Raw genomic sequence first — 20,534 nt, 5'->3', positions numbered from 1 at the left:
TGAAAGTGTGTGTGTGAGTGAGTCTGTGAATGTGTGTGTGTGAGTCTGTGAATGTGTGTGTGAGTGAGTCTGTGAATGTGTGTGTGTGAGTGAGTCTGTGAATGTGTGTGTGTGAGTGAGTCTGTGAATGTGTGTGTGTGAGTGAGTCTGTGAATGTGTGTGTGTGAGTGAGTCTGTGAATGTGTGTGTGAGTGAGTCTGTGAATGTGTGTGTGTGAGTGAGTCTGTGAATGTGTGTGTGTGTGTGAGTGAGTCTGTGAATGTGTGTGTGTGAGTGAATCTGTGAATGTGTGTGTTTGAGTGAGTCTAGGAATGTGTGTGTGTGTGAGTGAGTCTGTGAATGTGTGTGTGTGAGTGTGTCTGTGAATGTGTGTGTGTGAGTGAGTCTGTGAATGTGTGTGTTTGAGTGAGTCTGTGAATGTGTGTGTGAGTGAGTCTGTGAATATGTGTGTGTGAGTGAGTCTGTGAATGTGTGTGTGTGAGTGAGTCTGTGAATGTGTGTGTGTGAGTGAGTCTGTGAATGTGTGTGTTTGAGTGAGTCTGTGAATGTGTGTGTGAGTGAGTCTGTGAATGTGTGTGTGTGAGTGAGTCTGTGAATGTGTGTGTGAGTGAGTCTGTGAATGTGTGTGTGTGAGTGAGTCTGTGAATGTGTGTGTTTGAGTGAGTCTGTGAATGTGTGTGTGTGAGTGAGTCTGTGAATGTGTATCTTTGAGTGAGTCTGTGAATGTGTGTGTGTTAGTGAGTCTGTGAATGTGTGTGTGTGAGTGAGTCTGTGAATGTGTGTGTGTGAGTGAGTCTGTGAATGTGTGTGTTTGAGTGAGTCTGTGAATGTGTGTGTGAGTGAGTCTGTGAATGTGTGTGTGTGAGTGAATATGTGAATGTGTGTGTGTGTGAGTGAGTGAGTCTGTGAATGTGTGTGTGAGTGAGTCTGTGAATGTGTGTGTTTGAGTGAGCCTGTGAATGTGTGTGTGAGTGAGTCTGTGAATGTGTGTGTTTGAGTGAGCCTGTGAATGTGTGTGTATGAGTGAGTCTGTGAATGTGTGTGTTTGAGTGAGTCTGTGAAAGTGTGTGTGTGAGTGAGTCTGTGAATGTGTGTGTTTGAGTGAGCCTGTGAATGTGTGTGTGAGTGAGTCTGTGAATGTGTGTGTTTGAGTGAGCCTGTGAATGTGTGTGTATGAGTGAGTCTGTGAATGTGTGTGTTTGAGTGAGTCTGTGAATGTGTGTGTGTGAGTGAGGCTGTGAATGTGTGTGTGTGAGTGAGTCTGTGAATGTGTGTGTGTGAGTGAGTCTGTGAATGTGTGTGTGTGAGTGAGTCTGTGAAAGTGTGTGTGTGAGTGAGTCTGTGAATGTGTGTGTGTGAGTCTGTGAATGTGTGTGTGAGTGAGTCTGTGAATGTGTGTGTGTGAGTGAGTCTGTGAATGTGTGTGTGTGAGTGAGTCTGTGAATGTGTGTGTGTGAGTGAGTCTGTGAATGTGTGTGTGTGAGTGAGTCTGTGAATGTGTGTGTGAGTGAGTCTGTGAATGTGTGTGTGTGAGTGAGTCTGTGAATGTGTGTGTGTGTGAGTGAGTCTGTGAATGTGTGTGTGTGAGTGAATCTGTGAATGTGTGTGTTTGAGTGAGTCTAGGAATGTGTGTGTGTGTGAGTGAGTCTGTGAATGTGTGTGTGTGAGTGTGTCTGTGAATGTGTGTGTGTGAGTGAGTCTGTGAATGTGTGTGTTTGAGTGAGTCTGTGAATGTGTGTGTGAGTGAGTCTGTGAATATGTGTGTGTGAGTGAGTCTGTGAATGTGTGTGTGTGAGTGAGTCTGTGAATGTGTGTGTGTGAGTGAGTCTGTGAATGTGTGTGTTTGAGTGAGTCTGTGAATGTGTGTGTGAGTGAGTCTGTGAATGTGTGTGTGTGAGTGAGTCTGTGAATGTGTGTGTGAGTGAGTCTGTGAATGTGTGTGTGTGAGTGAGTCTGTGAATGTGTGTGTGTTTGAGTGAGTCTGTGAATGTGTGTGTGTGAGTGAGTCTGTGAATGTGTATCTTTGAGTGAGTCTGTGAATGTGTGTGTGTTAGTGAGTCTGTGAATGTGTGTGTGTGAGTGAGTCTGTGAATGTGTGTGTGTGAGTGAGTCTGTGAATGTGTGTGTTTGAGTGAGTCTGTGAATGTGTGTGTGAGTGAGTCTGTGAATGTGTGTGTGTGAGTGAATATGTGAATGTGTGTGTGTGTGTGAGTGAGTGAGTTTGTGAATGTGTGTGTGAGTGAGTCTGTGAATGTGTGTGTTTGAGTGAGCCTGTGAATGTGTGTGTGAGTGAGTCTGTGAATGTGTGTGTTTGAGTGAGCCTGTGAATGTGTGTGTATGAGTGAGTCTGTGAATGTGTGTGTTTGAGTGAGTCTGTGAATGTGTGTGTATGAGTGAGGCTGTGAATGTGTGTGTGTGAGTGAGTCTGTGAATGTGTGTGTGTGAGTGAGTCTGTGAATGTGTGTGTGTGAGTGAGTCTGTGAATGTGTGTGTGTGAGTGAGTCTGTGAATGTGTGTGTGTGAGTGAGTCTGTGAATGTGTATGTGAGTGAGTCTGTTAATGTGTGTTTGAGTGAGTCTGTGAATGTGTGTGTATGAGTGAGTCTGTGAATGTGTGTGTTTGAGTGAGTCTGTGAATGTGTGTGTATGAGTGAGTCTGTGAATGTGTGTGTGTGAGTGAGTCTGTGAATGTGTGTGTGTGAGTGAGTCTGTGAATGTGTGTGCTTCGTTGCTCCAAACTCAGGTGACCTTTGAGTCACAGTGACATCCCCTAGGACATCTGCAGTCTGACAAAAAAAAGGATGGAAAAAAAAGAAATAGCTCATCCAAAATAATGTATGAATCATCCATCTCTCCATCCGCACAGAAATTCTCTTTCATTTCTCAAAGAGTAGAAAAAAACTATAAAACAATTTAATAGGCTGCCGCAGGCTTATTTACACGAGTGCTAACAATAGGGCGCCTTCGTAGGGGAGGGGAAGATGTCGACTGTGTGTGTGTGTGTGCCAGTGATTGTGTGTGTGTGTGTTTATGCACTGGCGCTTGACTTTGTCTGAAAGTGGGGGTGCAAAAGCTTTTAAAACAGTTTTCCTGCAATTCTACACTGTTTCTTAACAGGGGGTATCCATATTTATGAACAGAACACAACTATTTTTCTTAGGTTTTGCCACAATAAATGATATTGAAAAAGTGTTTAAATGACTAGATTACTATTCTACTCCCCTGAAAATCCCACCTCCAATAATTCATTGACAGGTCTGAAACCCTACCAACCCTGTTACTTACAAACATCCCGCCCCCTTCCCTGAAAATCCCAACCATAGTGGTCGATTGACAGGTCTGAATCCCTACCAACTCTATGACTCTAACACATATCCCGCCCCCTTCCCTGACAGTCCCACCCACAGTGGTCGATTGACAGGCCAAACTGTTAAGAATGTGGCCAAGATAACGCATGACAATGAGGAAATGGGAAGAATATTATTGTTTTACCCAATAAGGATTTGAATTTTAACGTTGTACTTGGTAGGTTAAGAAAAAGCATTGTTAAATTGCACATTAAGTATCACAAATAATGTGATCACAACAATGCAGTACAAATACAAATTGCACATCTTTTTGTCACAAATAATGTGATCACAACAATGCAGTACAAATACAAATTTGAACTCTGATTTAATCTTTTAACAACTTTCTTTCTCAATATGGCAGTGTTATCTGGTAGGGCATTGAACCAGAACTGTCAACTTGAAAATGCAAACTGGAGTTTTGTATTTCAATTTGGTCATTGATTATGTTGACATAAAAAAATATATATTACAAACGTGTTATTAATTTATCATTATTATTATCAAACTAGATTTTTTGGGCAGCTATATATATATTAATTTGCGGCCCGAATCTGCAATAGAAAGAATAAAATGTAGCTCTGGTAACATGGGGTCTCCAACCTTTTCTTTTATCAAGGCTACTTCATAATCAGAAATGTTTTCGCGAGCTACTTATATACATCCTGCATATGTTGTTATTGTTTAGGCCACACTTTATGAATAGAAACAAAGTCCTGCACTGCATACATCATGTCATTGGGTTTTGGTTCTTAAAACCACACATTTTTAACAAAAATCATTCTACTGTAGCCATTCTAATAGTGGCCTTTTGTACAATAACCACAGTGAGTTGGCTACATACACTGAGTATACCAAACATTAGGAATACCTTTTGCCCTCAGAACAGCCTCAATTTGTCGGGGCATGGACTCTACAAGGTGTCAAAAGCGTTCCACAGGGATGCTGGCCCATGCTGACTCCAATGCTTCCCACAGTTGTGTCAAATTGGCTGGATGTCCTTTGGGTGGTGGCCCATACTTGATACACTTCGGAAACTGTTGAGCGCGTTGCGCCGTGCTAAGAACAGCCCTTAGCCGTGTTATATTGGCCATATACCACACCCCCTCGGGCCTTATTGCTTAAATATATGAAATGCCATAGTGCAGGCATGGTGTGGAGGATTCTTTGCACAGTGTTGATATTCTCTTATTCTTAAACAAACCTTAAGCTTTAGAAAATGACACAAACAACAAATTCTGAGTATATATAAAATATATTTAGTTATGCAATTGCAGGTAGAAGTTAATACAGAGTCACACAGGATTTGGATGGCTCCTCATAAATTCTACAAAAGTGTCTAAAACAATCTCTGCCTTTTATACAAGTACGTCCCTCCCCCCTGGCAGATCAGGAACCACCTTGTTTTCTTCTTGTGACTATGTGTATCAGGTCATAGCGCACAAACAAGTGATAACGTTAGCTCCGTTACTGCCCATAGTGCAGGCATGGGCAGGGTTATCCTCTGCCAAAAGGGACCAACTGGTAGGGTGGCTTACCTCTCTTTTCCTCCCCTTGTGTCTTTATCTTGACTGTCTACTATTTGAGAAGTTTGCTACGGGCTGTTGGTGGGAGATGGATGGGAGGCTTGACCAAATCTGTACATTTAATTGTATTTTTCTTTCGTGATTTTTCCTGGTCTGGTGAGCTGTATGTACTGTATAACATGGTGTTTATCCTGGTCTGGTGAGCTGTATGTATAACATGGTGTTTATCCTGGTCTGGTGAGCTGTATGTATAACATGGTGTTTATCCTGGTCTGGTGAGCTGTATGTATAACATGGTGTTTATCCTGGTCTGGTGAGCTGTATGTATAACATGGTGTTTATCCTGGTCTGGTGAGCTGTATGTATAACATGGTGTTTATCCTGGTCTGGTGAGCTGTATGTATAACATGGTGTTTATCCTGGTCTGGTGAGCTGTATGTATAACATGGTGTTTATCCTGGTCTGGTGAGCTGTATGTATAACATGGTGTTTATCCTGGTCTGGTGAGCTGTATGTATAACATGGTGTTTATCCTGGTCTGGTGAGCTGTATGTATAACATGGTGTTTATCCTGGTCTGGTGAGCTGTATGTATAACATGGTGTGGTGTTAACTGTGTTTGTTACGTCTGTTTTTTGTTTGTTGATTTTCTTTTTTTGTTGTCGTGAAAACTCAATAAACATTTAATCACAAAAAAATTGAATATAAAATGTACATATCTATTTTAATAAAGACTAGCTCCAAGCATTTCTAATGATCAAAATGACAAATTACCCATGGATCATGATCATTTTCTGGTGAAAAAAAACTGGGGGTGCAAAAACATATGTATGCACCCCTATTTTGAAAGTGGGGATGCAGCTGCTTCGTCTGCTCCATTGCTCAGGCGCCTTTGTGTGTATGCATGTGTGTGAGATGGTGTGTGGACGCTAGTGCATATGCATGTGTGTGTGTGTGTGTTTTGTGTGTGTGTGTGTGTGTGTATGTATGTGTTTTTTGTGTGTTTGTGTGTGTTTGTGAGTGTGTGTGTGACTTCCCTGAAGCGAACAGGCAAACTCAGAAAACACACACACACACACACACACACACACACACACTAGCACACACACACACACACACACACCACTCTCCTCCCCATCTCTTATGCCTGGCTGCTTTCAGGAGAGCTGCCCTCTCTTGTCCTCTCCCTTGTTCTTGTTCTGTCCAGAGTGTCTGGCTGCAGTGTACCAGAGAACACTAACAAAAGGTCAGCGGCCAGGCTCTCCATCAGGAATCAGACTGGGAGACAAACAACAAGGTGCCTGCCTGGCCAGAAGCAACACTTCACCTGGACATAGGCTCAATTCTAAATAGTCTCCTAGTCCGTACCCCAAGGCAGATCTGAAAGTATAAGATAGGTTTGAGTGATAGAGGAAGGGCTCTCTGATAGGCTAAGTGGAAGTGTCGTCTTATTGGATACCCCTATCTAATCATTTCAGATCTACAAAAGTGCCTAGGGGTAGGGGTTGATTTGTGATTCAGTATGCCTGTTTAAAAAGGCTGTGTGACCTGTATGGCTGTTTTTCTCTCCTTAGTATTGGTCAGTCAGCCCCAACAGCACGGTTTCTTTCTGATCGCTGCTCTCTATTGGCCCCCAGGACTCTAGCTTCTCCTTGTCAATGTGTTCAACCTTTAAATCTGTGCTGTAGTGGGGACTTGTTTCTCTGTCCTTATCCTCTCACAGAGTACCAAGGCACTGTCAGACAGGCAGGCAAGGAAACCTCCAGGGTAAGACTGATAAGATATTGACGCTGCCCAGGGAGATGCTGACGATACGACAACACACACACACACAAACACACACACACACACACACGCACAAACACACACACACACACACGTAGCAGACTGTATTGCCACCCTTATTTGCTACATCTTTAACCAAAGCCTAAAGGAGTGTGTATGTCCACAGGCGTGGAAGGAAGCTAAATTAATTCCACTACCTAAAAATAGTAAAGCACCCTTTGCTGGCACTAACAGCCGCCCAATCAGTTTGCTGCCTGTTCCTATTAAACTGGTGTAGATAATTGTCTTTGATCAAGTGCATTGCTATTTTTCAGAGAGCAAGTTAACTACTGACTTGCAGCATGCATATAGAGAAGGGCACTCAACTTGTACTACACTGACTCAGATGACAGATGATTGTCACGATCGTTATAACAAGTGGACCAAGGCGCAGCTTGATATGCGTACATCTTTTTAATGTGTACTTAGCAACACGATACAAACAACAAAAACAACAAAACGAAACGTGAAGTCCTCGGTCATAAACACACAAACCTACACGGAACAAGATCCCACAAATGACAAGTGCACAACAGGCTGCCTAAGTATGGTTCCCAATCAGAGACAACAAGACACAGCTGCCTCCGATTGGGAACCACCCCGGCCAACACAGAAACACACGATCTAGAAAAGAACACATAGAAAACAAAACATAGACACTACACATATAAACTAACACCCTGGCTCAACATATAAGAGTCCCCAGAGCCAGGGCGTGACAGTACCCCCCCCCAAAGGCGCGGACTGCGACCGCGCCAACTAAACCCAACAGGGGAGGGGCCGGGTGGGCATTCCGCCTCGGATGCGGATCAGGCTCCGGGCGTGACCACCACCCTCTAACTACCCCCCCGTAGCGCCCCTGGTCTGGTCCCGCTGGCTGGAGCTGGACTGGACATCGGTGGAGCGGATTGCTTAGGCTCCGGTGTGGAGCAGCTGACCGGTACCTGACCAGGCACCGGTGAAACAGGCACGGGCTGTGCCGGACTGACGACGCGCACCACAGGCTTGGTGCGGGGAGCAGGGACGGGCCGGACCGGGCTGGCGACGCGCACCACTGGCTTGGTGCGGGGAGCAGGAAAGGGCCGGACCGGGCTGACGACGCGCACCACTGGCTTGGTGCGGGGAGCAGGAACGGGCCGGACCGGGCTGACGACGCGCACCACTGGCTTGGTGCGGGGAGCAGGAACAGGCCGAACCGGGCTGACGACACGCACCACAGGCTTGGTGCGGGGAGTAGGAACAGGCCGGGCCGGGCTGGCGACGCGCACCACAGGCTTGGTGCGGGGAGCAGGAACAGGCCGGGCCGGGCTGGCGACGTGCACCACAGGCTTGGCGCGAGGGCAGGAACAGGCCGGGCCGGGCTGGCGACGCGCACCACAGGCTTGGTGCGAGGGGCAGGAACAGGCCGGGCCGGGCTGGCGACGCGCACCACAGGCTTGGTGCGGGGAGCAGGAACAGGCCGGGCCGGGCTGGCGACGCGCACCACAGGCTTGGTGCGGGGAACAGGAACAGGCCGGACCGGGCTGTGGAGATGGACTGGAGGTCTGGAGCGAAGAGCTGACACAACCCGTCCTGGCTGAATGCCTATTTTTACACACTCTGTGTGAGGCATCAGCACAGGACGTACAGGGCTGTGTACTCGTACTGGCACTACAGCACGTGGCACTGGCGCAGGATATCCGGGACCGAGGAGGGGCACTGGAGGCCACGAGCGTTGAGCCGGCACACTCCGTTCTGGCTGCATGCCCACCTTAGCACGACACGTGCGTGGTGCTAGCACAGGACGTACAGGACTGTGCCGGACCACTCGCGGCACAGTACGCAGCTCCGCATACCTCGGAACCTGCCCAGTCTCACGCTGCCTAGCCTGAGTACGGGGAGTTGGCTCTGCTCTACCTCTAGGCTCCGCCAACCTCCCTTCCAGACCCCAAACCCGGTGGCCTCCTCTCCTAATCCACAAACTCGCCCTGTAGCTGCCTCCAGCAGCCCCGTCGTCCATGCCGTGTGCCCCCCCCAAAAAATGTCTTGGGGTTGCCTCTTGCGTGTCCAACGTCGGCACGGTTGGCGCCGCTGCTCCTCTCTATGGCGCGCCTCCACCGTCTCCTCCCACGGACGGCGATCCATTCCGGCCTGGATTTCCTCCCAAGTCCAGGATCCCTGCCCGTCCAAGATCTCCTCCCAAGTCCAGGCTGTCTGCTACTGGACACGCTGCTTGGTCCTGTTATGGTGGGATCTTCTGTCACGATCGTTATAACAAGTGGACCAAGGCGCAGCGTGATATGCGTACATCTTTTTAATGTGTACTTAGCAACACGATACAAACAACAAAAACAACAAAACGAAACGTGAAGTCCTCGGTCATAAACACACAAACCTACACGGAACAAGATCCCACAAATGACAAGTGCACAACAGGCTGCCTAAGTATGGTTCTCAATCAGAGACAACAAGACACAGCTGCCTCCGATTGGGAACCACCCCGGCCAACACAGAAACACACGATCTAGAAAAGAATACATAGAAAACAAAACATAGACACTACACATATAAACTAACACCCTGGCTCAACATATAAGAGTCCCCAGAGCCAGGGCGTGACAATGATTGTTAAAAGAAATGGATAATAAGATGATAGTAGGAACTGCATTGTTAGATTTCAGTGCAGCTTTCGATGTTATTGATCATAAATTGTTATTGAAGAAACTCACTTGCTATGGCTTTACATCACCTGCAATCACATGGTTGGAGAGTTATTTATCCAATAGAACCAGAGATTGTTCTTCAGTGGAAGCTTCTCTAACATCAGATAGGTACAGTGCGGTGTTCCTCAGGGCAGTTCTCTTGGGCCGTCACTCTTCTCTATTATTTTGCAAATGATTTGCCACTGGTCTTACACAAAGCTAGAATGACTATGTATGCGGATGATTCCTCACTCTACAAGTCAGCACCAAAAGCCAGTGAATTCACTGTAATTCTAAATAACGAGTGGTTGATTAATAATAAACTGGTATTAAATACTTCTAAAACTAAAAGCATTGTATTTGGTTCAAAACATTCTCTAAGACCTAAACCTCAACTGGAGTTGTGCATAAAAGGTGTGACCATTGAGCAAATTGAGGAAAGTCAACTCCTAGGTATATTATTGGATGGTCAAGTGTCATTGTCAAGTCATATTGACAAAGTTGTTGTGAAGATTGGGAGGGGTATATCTGTTATAGAAATCAACTGCATTAGTTGTTCAGGCTCTGGTCTTGTCCCATCTTGATTACTGTCCGGTATTATGGTCAAGTGCAGCAAAGAAAGACCTAGCAAAGCTGCAGCTGGCTCAAAACAGAGAAGCACACCTTGCACTTAAATGCACATACAGAACTAACATCAACAACATGCATGCTAGTATTTCCTGGTTGACGAGAGATTACTGCTTCTCTTGTTTCTATGAGAAATATTACTGTGGTGAAAATTCCAGATTGTCTACATAATCAAATAACATTCAGCTCAGACACCCATACATACCCCACAAGACATACCACCAGGGGTCTCTTCACAGTCCCCAAGACATGCCACCAGGGGTCTCTTCCCAGTCCCCAAGTCCAAAACGAATTCACGGCAACGCACAGTATTATACAGAGCCTTGATCGCATGGAACTATCTTCCATCTCCATTTACTCAAGCAAACAGTAAAATTACTTAATTTTTTAAAAATTAAACAACATCTCATGGAACAACAGGGAATGTGCGGACACACACACACACACACACTAACACACACACACGTACACACAGACACACTTTTAGTTGTATTGTTTGTATATCGTTGTATTTTAAATGTGTGTGACTGTCCTTGTCTATCAGTGTATCAGTGTTTTGTTCCTGTGGTGGCTCTCTGACTCCTGTGATTTCAGAAACTCATCAGAACAGAGTGTATGATCTCAGTATTGGGAGCATAAATAACTGTATCTTTGGTGTGGTTGTTGATTTGTATGGGTACTAGGAGGAATATGAGCATGAACACAGTTTGGTTACGTAATGACATCAACGTATATAAAGACAGGCACACACAGACACACGCACACGTAGACAGACAGACAGACGGTTGACATCTTCCTCTCCTCATTGTTAGCACTTGTGTAAATAAGCCTGCGGCAGCCTGATTCCATATTTATATATATATATATATATTTTTTAATGAAAGGGAATTTCTGTGCGGATGGAGGGATGGATGATTCATACATTATTTTGCATGAGCTGTTTCTTTTTTCCCTCTTCCCTCTTCACCTAAGTTTGGAGCAACGGAGCACACACACACACAAACACACACACACACACCCCTCCTCCACAGTTACTCACATTCAATGCGTATCTGTTCCATCTCTGACACCTCAGCGATGGACTCCTTCAGATCTTCTAGAAACTTGAGCAGCTCCTCGGCGCTCTGGGCACAGAAGTTGAGCACCTGCTTCTTGTCTGAGCCGAAGGGTGAGACGATGGTGATGCCATGGGGGTAGTCTGAGGAGGAGAGATGAGAAGGAGATAACTTTAACATAATAGTGTTGGCTAAGAAGAAGGATGAAACGATATCGCCAAATGCCTTGCTCATATATCCAATGATATTGGCACCCACCACTAATAGTTACATATTGCAACAGACCCAGATTGGCTAAAGGTATTTTTGCCGAAACGTTGGTAAAATAGATCCATTAACTAGTTAGTTTGTGGAGTATTCAAGGATGTAACTGTACTTGAGTTTCTTTTCACAATAACAAGTATTAAGGTTCAAATCATTAAACAGAGATTAGTTCCCCAAAAGCAACAGAAAGGCTTAATACAGACCATCACAGCCAGGTAACTAAAGAACGAACAGTTCCCTCACATCTAGAACTGACACAGTAGCAACAAAAAATATCAGAATGCTTTTTTCTCCTTCCCCGAAGAAGGGAATGAGGCATATGAGCCAATAAATTCATGTGGGAAATAAGATTTGTTGCGACTGTTTTCTGTTTTCATTTCTCACTACCCGTTCTCCGGCGCGCCACGCTCTCCCCTTTGCTCTATTAAATGGCACTTTGACGATGGAGGCACTGCGTCTTTCATGCCCAAGGCAGGAAGAAAGGAATATCCCTGTATGATAGATTTCATATTTTCATATCACCTGCCTGGCTGAATGCAGAGTGGTGGGAGGCTCAGGAGGATAAACTTTTTCCAATAGCCCTGCGCGACTGGGTCTGATTCCATTATCAAAACATAAATTTATTCTCCCTTCTCCCTGCCGAATCCCCATGACTATAACTCAAGCCTTCGGTGTTGGCTGGCTTTCAATCGTACAACCTGTTAGGTTTTGATACTGATACATGCCATGCAAATATGTTGGTTTGGCAGTTACATGTGTGCATGCATGTATTATGTATGTATGCATGTATGTATGTAGGTATGCATGTAAAATTGTGCTTAACAAGTCACATAATAAATTGCATGGACTCACTCTGTGTGCAATAATAGTGTTTAACATGATTTTTGAATGACTCAGTTGAGCAGTGAATTTCAAACACAGATCCAACCACAAAGACTAGGAAGGTTTTCCAATGGCTCGCAAAGAAGGGCACCTATTGGTAGATGGGTAAAAAAATATATATCCCTTTGAGCATGGTGAAGTTCGCAATTACACTTTGTATGGTGTATCAATACACCTAGTCACTACAAAGATACAGGTGTCCTTCCTAACACAGGAAGGACCCCCCTGTATATATAGCCTCCCTACTGTTATTTTATTTTACTTCTGCTCTTTTTTTCTCAACACTTTTTTGTTGTTTTATTCTACTTTTTTATAAAAAATAAATGCACTGTTGGTTAAGGGCTGTAAGTAAGCATTTCACTGTAATGTCTGCACCTGTTGTTTTCGGCGCATGTGGCCAATAAAATTTGATTTGATTTGATTTGATTTGAGATGCCGGAGTGGAAGGAAACCGTTCGGGGATTTCACCATGAGGTCAATGTTGACTTTAAAACAGTTACCTCCAAAATACTAACCTAAATGACAGAGTGTAAAGAAGGAAGCCTGTGCAGAATAAAAATATTCAAAAACATGCATCCTGTTTGCAATAAGGCACTAAAGTAAAACTGCATTAAAAGGTGACAAAGAAATGAACTTTATGTCCTGAATGCAAAGCGTTATGCTTGGGGCTAATCCAACACAACACATTACTGAGTACCGCTCTTCATATTGGGTGAGCTCGTCATCGGCAAGGACTAGGGTTGTTTTTTTTTTATATGAAAAGAAACGGAATAGAACTAAGAACAGGCAAAATCCTAGTGGAAAACCTGGTTCAGTCTGCTTTCCAACAGACACTGGGAGACAAATTCACCTTTCAGCATGACAATAACCTGAAACACAAGTTGCTTAACAAGATGACATTGAATGTTCCTGAGTGGCCTAGTTCCACTATTGACTTAAATCGGCTTGAAAATCTACGGCAAGACCTGAAAATGGTTGTCTAGCAATGATCATTATCAACAACCAATTTGACAGAGCTTGAAGCATTTTGAAAATAATAATGGATAAAAATGTTACAATCCAGGTGTGCAAAGCTCTTAGAGACTTACCCAGAAAGACCCACAGCTGTAATCGCTGCCAAAGGTGATTCTAATATGTATTGACTCAGGGGTGTGAATAATTATGTAAAAGAGATATTTCTGTATATCATTTTCAATAAATTGGAGATTCTTCAAAGTAGCCACCCTTTGCCTTGATGACAGCTTTGCACACTCTTGGCATTCTCTCAACCAGATTAATGAGGTAGTCACCTGGAATGCATTTCAATTAACAGGTGTGCCTTGGTAAAAGTTAATTTGTGTAATTTATTTCCTTCTTAATGCTTTTGAGCCAATCAGTTGTGTTGTGACAAGGTAGGGGTGCAATACAGAAGATAGCCATATTTGGTAAAAGACCAAGTCCATATTATGGCAAGAACAGCTCAAATTAGCAAAGAGAAACGACAGTCCATCATTACTTTAAGACATGAAGGTCAGTCAATACGGAACATTTCAAGAACTTTGAAAGTTTCTTCAAGTGCAGTCGCAAAAACTATCAAGCGCTATGATGAAACTGGCTCTCATGAGGACCGCCAAAGGAAAGGAAGACCCAGAGTTACCTCTGCTGCAGAGGATAAGTTCAGTCCAAATAAATGCTTCACAGAGTTCAAGTAACAGACACATCTCAACATCAACTGTTCAGAGGAGACTGCGTGAATCAGGCCTTCATGGTCGAATTGCTGCAAAGAAACCACTACTAAAGGACACCAATAAGAAGAAGAGACTTGCTTGGGCCAAGAAACATGAGCAATTGACATTAGACCGGTGGAAATCTGTCCTTTGGTCTGATGAGTCCAAATTGGAGATTTTTGGTTCCAACCGCCATGTCTTTGTGAGATGCAGAATAGGTGAATGGATGATCTCTGCATGTGTGGTTCCCACTGTGAAGCATGGAGGAGGAGGTATGATGGTGTGGGGGTGCTTTGCTGGTGACACTGTCTGTGATTTATTTAGAATTCAAGGCACACTTAACCAGCATGGCTACCACAGCATTCTGCAGCGATACGCCATCCCATCTGGTTTGCGCTTAGTGGGACTATTTGTTTTTCAACAGGACAATGACCAAAAACACCTCCAGGCTGTGTAAGGGCTATTTGACCTTACGACCTTAAGAATCTAAAATCTAAAATATATTTGGATTTGTTTAACACTTTTTTGGTTACTACATGTGTTATTTCATAGTTTTGATGTCTTCACTATATTCTACAATGTCGAAAATAGTAAAAATAAAGAAAACCCTTGAATGAGTAGGTGTGTCCGAACTTTTGACTGGTATTGTATGTCTTACTGACAGTTGTGGCTGCTTTGCGTGATGTATTGTTGTCTCTACCTTCTTGCCTTTGTGCTGTTGTCTGTGCCCAATAATGTTTCTACCATGTTTTGTGCTGCTACCATGTTGTGCTGCTGCCATGTTTTGTTTTGTTGTTGTCATATTGTGTTGCTACCATGCTGTGTTGTCATGTGTTGCTCCCATGCTATGTTGTTGTCTTAGGTCTCTCTTTATGTCTCTCTTGTCGTGATGTGTGTTTTGTCCTATTTTTTTATATTTATTTTTAGTCCCAGCCCCGTTCCCACCTTTTGCCTTTTGGTAGGCCGTCATTGTAAATAAGAATTTGTTCTTAACTGACTTGCCTAGTTAAATAAAGGTTAAATAAAAAATTAAAGAATAAAGTATGTGTGTATTTATGTATGTATGTATGTGACCCATGTGAGAATCAAACCCATAACCTTGGGGTTGGCTACGTAATATGTTGGTTTAGAAGAGGCTTTTATCCAAATAAACAGAGTTATGTATAATGTACACAAATCAAGGCTAACACAATGTATTCTAGGTACTGTATGTGACTGGGATTGTTAGCACCATTTATCTGCTTCATTCCCTTTTGTTGTTTTCACTACATTCTCCCTCCCTCTCGCACTCCCCCATACCCCTCCCTCCCACCGTTTCTTTCCCTCCTCTCTTTTCTTCTCTCTTCCTCTATGATAGTGGTGTACATTTCTCAAAAAGGGATGTACTTTCAAGGATATACTTGCAGATCAAGATAACAAATTCCTGCACTGCTTACTGCTTGTTTCATTTTGAGTTGGAAACGCCATGGCAAAATTATTTAAGAAAAGTGTTCGTCCCTCACTCCGTCTCATTCTCCCAGTCTCTCTCGCCCTCTCCTTTCTCCCTCTTTCTTTCCCTCTCGCTCTCTCTCTCTCTCTCTCTCTCTCTCTCTCTCTCTCTCTCTCTCTCTCTCTCTCTCTCTCTCTCTCTCTCTCTCTCTCTCCATCTCTCTTTCTCTCTCTCTCTGTCTGTATTCTTTGGAGGGGGACTAGTGATCATGGTGTTAGGTGACTTACACTCGTTCTCAAACAGTGTGAAGTACATTCCCAGGAGGCCCAGGGCTTTACAGAAGGTGTAGGCTGCTGAACTCTTCTTCTTCGGACAGAGCTTCAGGATCTGAGGGTAAAAACGGGGCAAAACGTCATTTACATTTACATTTTAGAAATGTAGCAGACACTCTTATCCAGAGCGACTTATCTTAAAATAGCTAGGTGAGACAACCACATATCACAGTCGTATTAAGTGCATTTTTCCTCAATAAAGAAGTTATCAGCAAAGATGGAGATGTATTTTTTAAGATACTGGTTTGTCAATCAGAACATCAAAATAAGAACCTATTCAGGATGTCTTCTGTTCCACCTTTAAAACATATTAGTGTGGTTTTATGGACACAGATCAATCCTAATCCTGGACTAAAAGGCATTTTCAATTAAGATTCTCCATTGAGCTTGATTTTTATTCCAGGACTAACTGTGACTGGAAAACCACCCTGAAGAGCATAACAAACATAGGTAGCTTAGAGGTTAGAGAAGTAGCCTAAAGGATGTGGGCAAGTCCCATCCACCACCCTTGTGCCCTTGAGCAAGACACTTAACCCCCAAACACTGTTCCAGTGGCATGTGTTGTGGGAGCAGAGCAAACAGTATCTCCATTGTAACAGATGACCAGCAATTACTATTTTCTTCTATTATTGTCAAAGAATTTATCTTCAATCTCAGTCAGCATTGTACGTGTTATTGTCAGGTTACGGTTGGGTTTAGGTTATGGTTGGTGCTAAGGTTTTAAGCCGTGCTTTCAAGAGGCTTTGAAGTTTGCTTCACATTGGCGTTTCCTGTCCAAGGCACTCAAGAAAAAGCCATTCAAGTCTCAATGTGACCTCCGTGATAAAATATGGAATAGAAAAGTATTCAAAAATGTATTGGCTGCAACTATCCATCATCGGTCGGAGAGGATCAACACAGCATATGCATCCTACTAATGACCTTCAGAGAGCCAATTTTCTACAGTATAGCTTTCACTCTGCCAAATATCCAATTTCCAGTGAAAGTAACATAACAGCACTGCAACTTTTTATATTTTTCCAAGGATGTGTTTGTGAGTGTGTGGAGGAAAACAGATATGCCTTATGGGGAGAGAAATAATGAGGGAGATAACGAGGGAGATAATGAGAGAGAGAGAGAGAGAGAGAGAGAGAGAGAGAGAGAGAGAGAGAGAGAGAGAGAGAGCGAGAGAGAGAGAGAGAGAGAGAGAGAGAGAGCGTGAGAGAGAGAGAGAGAGAGAGAGAGAGAGAGAGAGAGAGAGAGAGAGAGAGAGAGAGAGAGAGAGAGAGAGAGAGAGAGAGAGAGAGAGAGAGAGGGAGATGAGAGAGAGCGTGAGAGAGAGAGAGAGAGGGGAGCTCTCATACAGTATAGAAACAATACAGAGACAGAAAGATGAGAGTATCTCCTCAGTGCTGATACTGCAGGGCCATTTTTGGTAAGCCGCCATATTAAACCAATACATCACCGTGACACATCCACCGCTGCAGACGAGAGGGTTGGAACGGCAAGAATAATGATTAACTCATAAAGAAGAACCCCCCTTACGATTCATTTCACACAGTAAAATAAATACGAAAATTGCAAACTTATCACAGACCCTAGACCCTACTCTCTGAGTAGTCGTGAGAAACAAGGTCTCTTAATTACTTGTAATTGCGTAAACCTCGAGAGTGCGTCTCATTTCTTTTCACGCTAAAAAAATTAGGTTCAGCGATTGAAGTAATAATGACATTCTCTTTGTGCCGAATCAACAGTTTTTCCGCCGAGACGTCGCAAGAGGATTTCTTTCTGGCTCTGCAAAAAAATAGCATTTTCAAAACTCCCCTCCTCGCTTCGAGGCACAATTACTTTTTGACAGCAGCGCAGGCAGCAGAGAAACACTTTCATTTTTATTTTCTCTCCCCCAGTTTGTGTTCGAGACTGTTTAAGATGAGAACTAGTGGAATTATGGGAGTAGTTTAATACTTCACATAGATAACATTTGGAGTCGCCCTAATGATTGTATTAATTATAATAGACATTTAATCTATGATTAACTCCCAGGCCCATTCGATGTGACTTTGAACGAATTAATGACTTCTCCGAGTGACGCTAGCCCAAGTGAGAGCTTGGACTTCATTACTGACCCTTTACTTCATTTCAGTATAGTTTGGAAATGTTGCTACTTTAGGTCAGGGGATACCACACTTCCCAAAAGTAATTGTGGCGCAAATCAATTCAATCCAAACAGGTAGACATTTGCAGTGCTATAATCCTAAAACAATGTCACCTATAATCCTCAGAGGAGTGTAGTAAGCTTATCATCCTTTTTTGAAGACAATACTACATTTCCCACAATCTTTTCAACAGTCAGTCCGGTGTCAGGGATTCTTACCACGATAAGATCATTGAAGAGGAAGACTTCTCTCTGGTGGGCTGCCTGTTTCTGGGCCTTGTTGACGTCCGTCACCTCAAATAGACGGCTACAACACACCAATCTTCTGTGGGGAACAGACAGAACCTACAAGAGAGAGAGAGAGAGAGAGAGAGAGAGAGAGAGAGAGAGAGAGAGAGAGAGAGAGAGAGAGAGAGGGAGAGAGAGAGAGAGAGAGAGGGAGGGAGAGAGAGAGAGAGAGAGAGAGAGAGAGAGAGAGAGAGAGAGAGAGAGAGAGAGAGAGAGAGAGAGAGAGAGAGAGAGAGAGAGAGAGAGAGAGAGAGAGAGAGAGAGAGAGAGAGAGAGAGAGAGAGATTTTAGAACAAGCTTTATTGGCACAATCAAATTTATTTATATAGCTAATTCAAAAATACAATACTCTGCAGAAGTTTAAGGGAAAGGAAATCACTCCACCACTTTTCATTGGCGTCTTTCAAGATCTCCAAGCACAATGATATGCTACCTTGTTCTACTGTGGGCTGCAACAGAATTACACCGCTGAGCTATTACTCTCCTGTCAATAACTGCCTCCATAAATCCAAAGGATTCTGTTACATAAGGTCATGTTGATGAATTCTGCTCAGGCTGATAGGACAGCTATGCCTGTAAAAAATTACCATTAAGCCTGCTTCTTAGAACACTTCACATTCTCAGAAATGAAAGAAAGGAGAGCATGGTCAGACGGAGAACAGAAAGAAGGGATAAACTGATGCTGTTGGCGAGCCAAAGCGGGGGAGGGGGGAGGGTGAGCGAGAGAGAGAGACAAAAAGAGAGAGAGAGAGAGTGAGAGAGAGAGGGGAAAGGTGGAGAGTGTTGTTGATTAAGGGTGTCATGGCCGTGGCCCATCGATCTCTCTGTGCTCCATTGACTCCCTTAAAGAGAGGCTCTGATCTTTTAGCCTGCAAGGGGTTTTCTAAAGTACAGTGAACCTCACAGACAAGGTCAAGTTGTTCCTCTTTTTCTCACCCTTGGCTATACTTACATCTTCCCCCTCTCCTTCTCTTTCTCCCCCTCTCTTGCTCTCTCTCTTTCTCGCTCTCTTTTCTCTTATAGTGGAGGAAAAAGACTAGCAACACTAATAAATGGAGAGTGGTGAACTGAAACGGTAGGTGATGTTTGGCGTAACAGTTCAAGTGACTGTGCTGTACACAGAAGGGTTGTGGGTTGAACTGCTGTTGCAGAGATACAGTCTGGGACATAAGCAGGTGGTCCGACCCCCATTTAAAGCTGCAATACGTAACTTTTTGGGTGACCTGACGAAATCCACATAGAAATGTGAGTTATAGATCTGTCATTCTCATAGAAAGCAAGTCTAAGAAACTGTAGATATTTTCTATGTGCACTATTTCTATGCTTCCCGTACTTAAGTTATTTGCGTCTTTTACTTTTGGTTTTGTACACCAGCATCAAACAGCTGAAAATACAATATTTGGGGTTTGCCCCAAACATAACACTTGTATTCAAGTTAATTGCTTGACCATATTTTTTGCAGTATTACTTTAGTTCCTTGTTGCAAACAGGATCCATGTTTTGGCATATATTTATTCTGTACAGGCTTCCTTCTTTTCACTCTGTCAATTAGGTTAGTATTGTGGAGTAACTACAATGTTGTTGATCCTGTCACACCCTGATCCGTTTCACCTGTCTTGTGCTTGTCTCCACCCCCCACCAGGTGTATTCCATTTGTCCCTATTATCTCCTGTGCATTTATACCAGTGTTTTCTGTTTGTCTATTGCCAGTTCGTTTTGTCTCGTCAAGCTTTCCAGCGGTTTGCCTGTACTCCTGTTTTTCACTAGTCCCTGTTTTCCAGTTTTTCCTGGTTTTGACCATTCTGTCTGCCCTGAGCCTGCCTGCCGTTCTGTACCTTGTGACACTGTTCTGGATTACTGACCTCTGCCTGCCCCGACCCTGAGCCTGCCTTCCGTTTCTGTACCTTTCGGACTCTGCTCTGGATTACTGACCTCTGCCTGCCCTTGACCTGACGTTTACCTGCCCCCTGTTTTTGTAAATAAACGTTTGCTATTTCGAACTGTCTGCATCTGGGTCTTATCCTGAGCCTTGATAGAGCCATCCTCAGTTTTCTCCTATCACAGCCCTTAAACTCTACCTATTTTAAAGTCACCATTGGCCTCATGGTGAAATCCCTGAGTGGTTTCGTTCCTCTCCGGCAATTGAGTTAGGAAGGACGCCTGTGTCTTTGTAGTGACTGGTGTAATCAATCACTTCACCATGCTTAAAGGGATATTCAATGTCTGCTTTTTATTTACCTATCAACCAATAGGTGCCATTCTTTACGAGGTATTGGAAAACCTCCCTGGTCTTTGTGGTTGAATCGGTTTTGAAATTCACTGCTCAACTGAGGGACCTTACAGATAATTGTATGTATGGGGTACAGAGATGAGGTAGTCATTCAAATATCATATTAAACACTATTATTGCACACAGTGAGTCCATGCAACTTATTATGTGA

At 43.7% G+C, this 20,534-nt stretch overlaps 1 protein-coding gene across 5 annotated transcripts in view; it reads right to left on the bottom strand.

Annotated features, from left to right (window-relative positions):
• Window positions 1-20,534, bottom strand: part of LOC121543398 (IQ motif and SEC7 domain-containing protein 3) — a 165,100-nt gene that overhangs the window by 9,831 nt on the left and 134,735 nt on the right. For all 5 annotated transcript variants that reach the window (XM_041853231.2, XM_041853232.2, XM_041853233.2 and 2 more), the window contains 3 exons: window positions 18,025-18,150; window positions 15,627-15,726; window positions 11,043-11,201 (listed from right to left, as the gene is read on the bottom strand). In XM_041853231.2, coding sequence (XP_041709165.2) covers window positions 11,043-11,201; window positions 15,627-15,726; window positions 18,025-18,150 — 385 coding nt within the window. The remainder of the gene's footprint in view (window positions 1-11,042; window positions 11,202-15,626; window positions 15,727-18,024; window positions 18,151-20,534) is intronic.

Source organism: Coregonus clupeaformis, chromosome 28 (genome assembly GCF_020615455.1).
Source record: "Coregonus clupeaformis isolate EN_2021a chromosome 28, ASM2061545v1, whole genome shotgun sequence".
Classification (NCBI taxonomy): Eukaryota; Metazoa; Chordata; class Actinopteri; order Salmoniformes; family Salmonidae; genus Coregonus; species Coregonus clupeaformis.
This window is presented reverse-complemented; position numbering and strand designations above follow the sequence as displayed.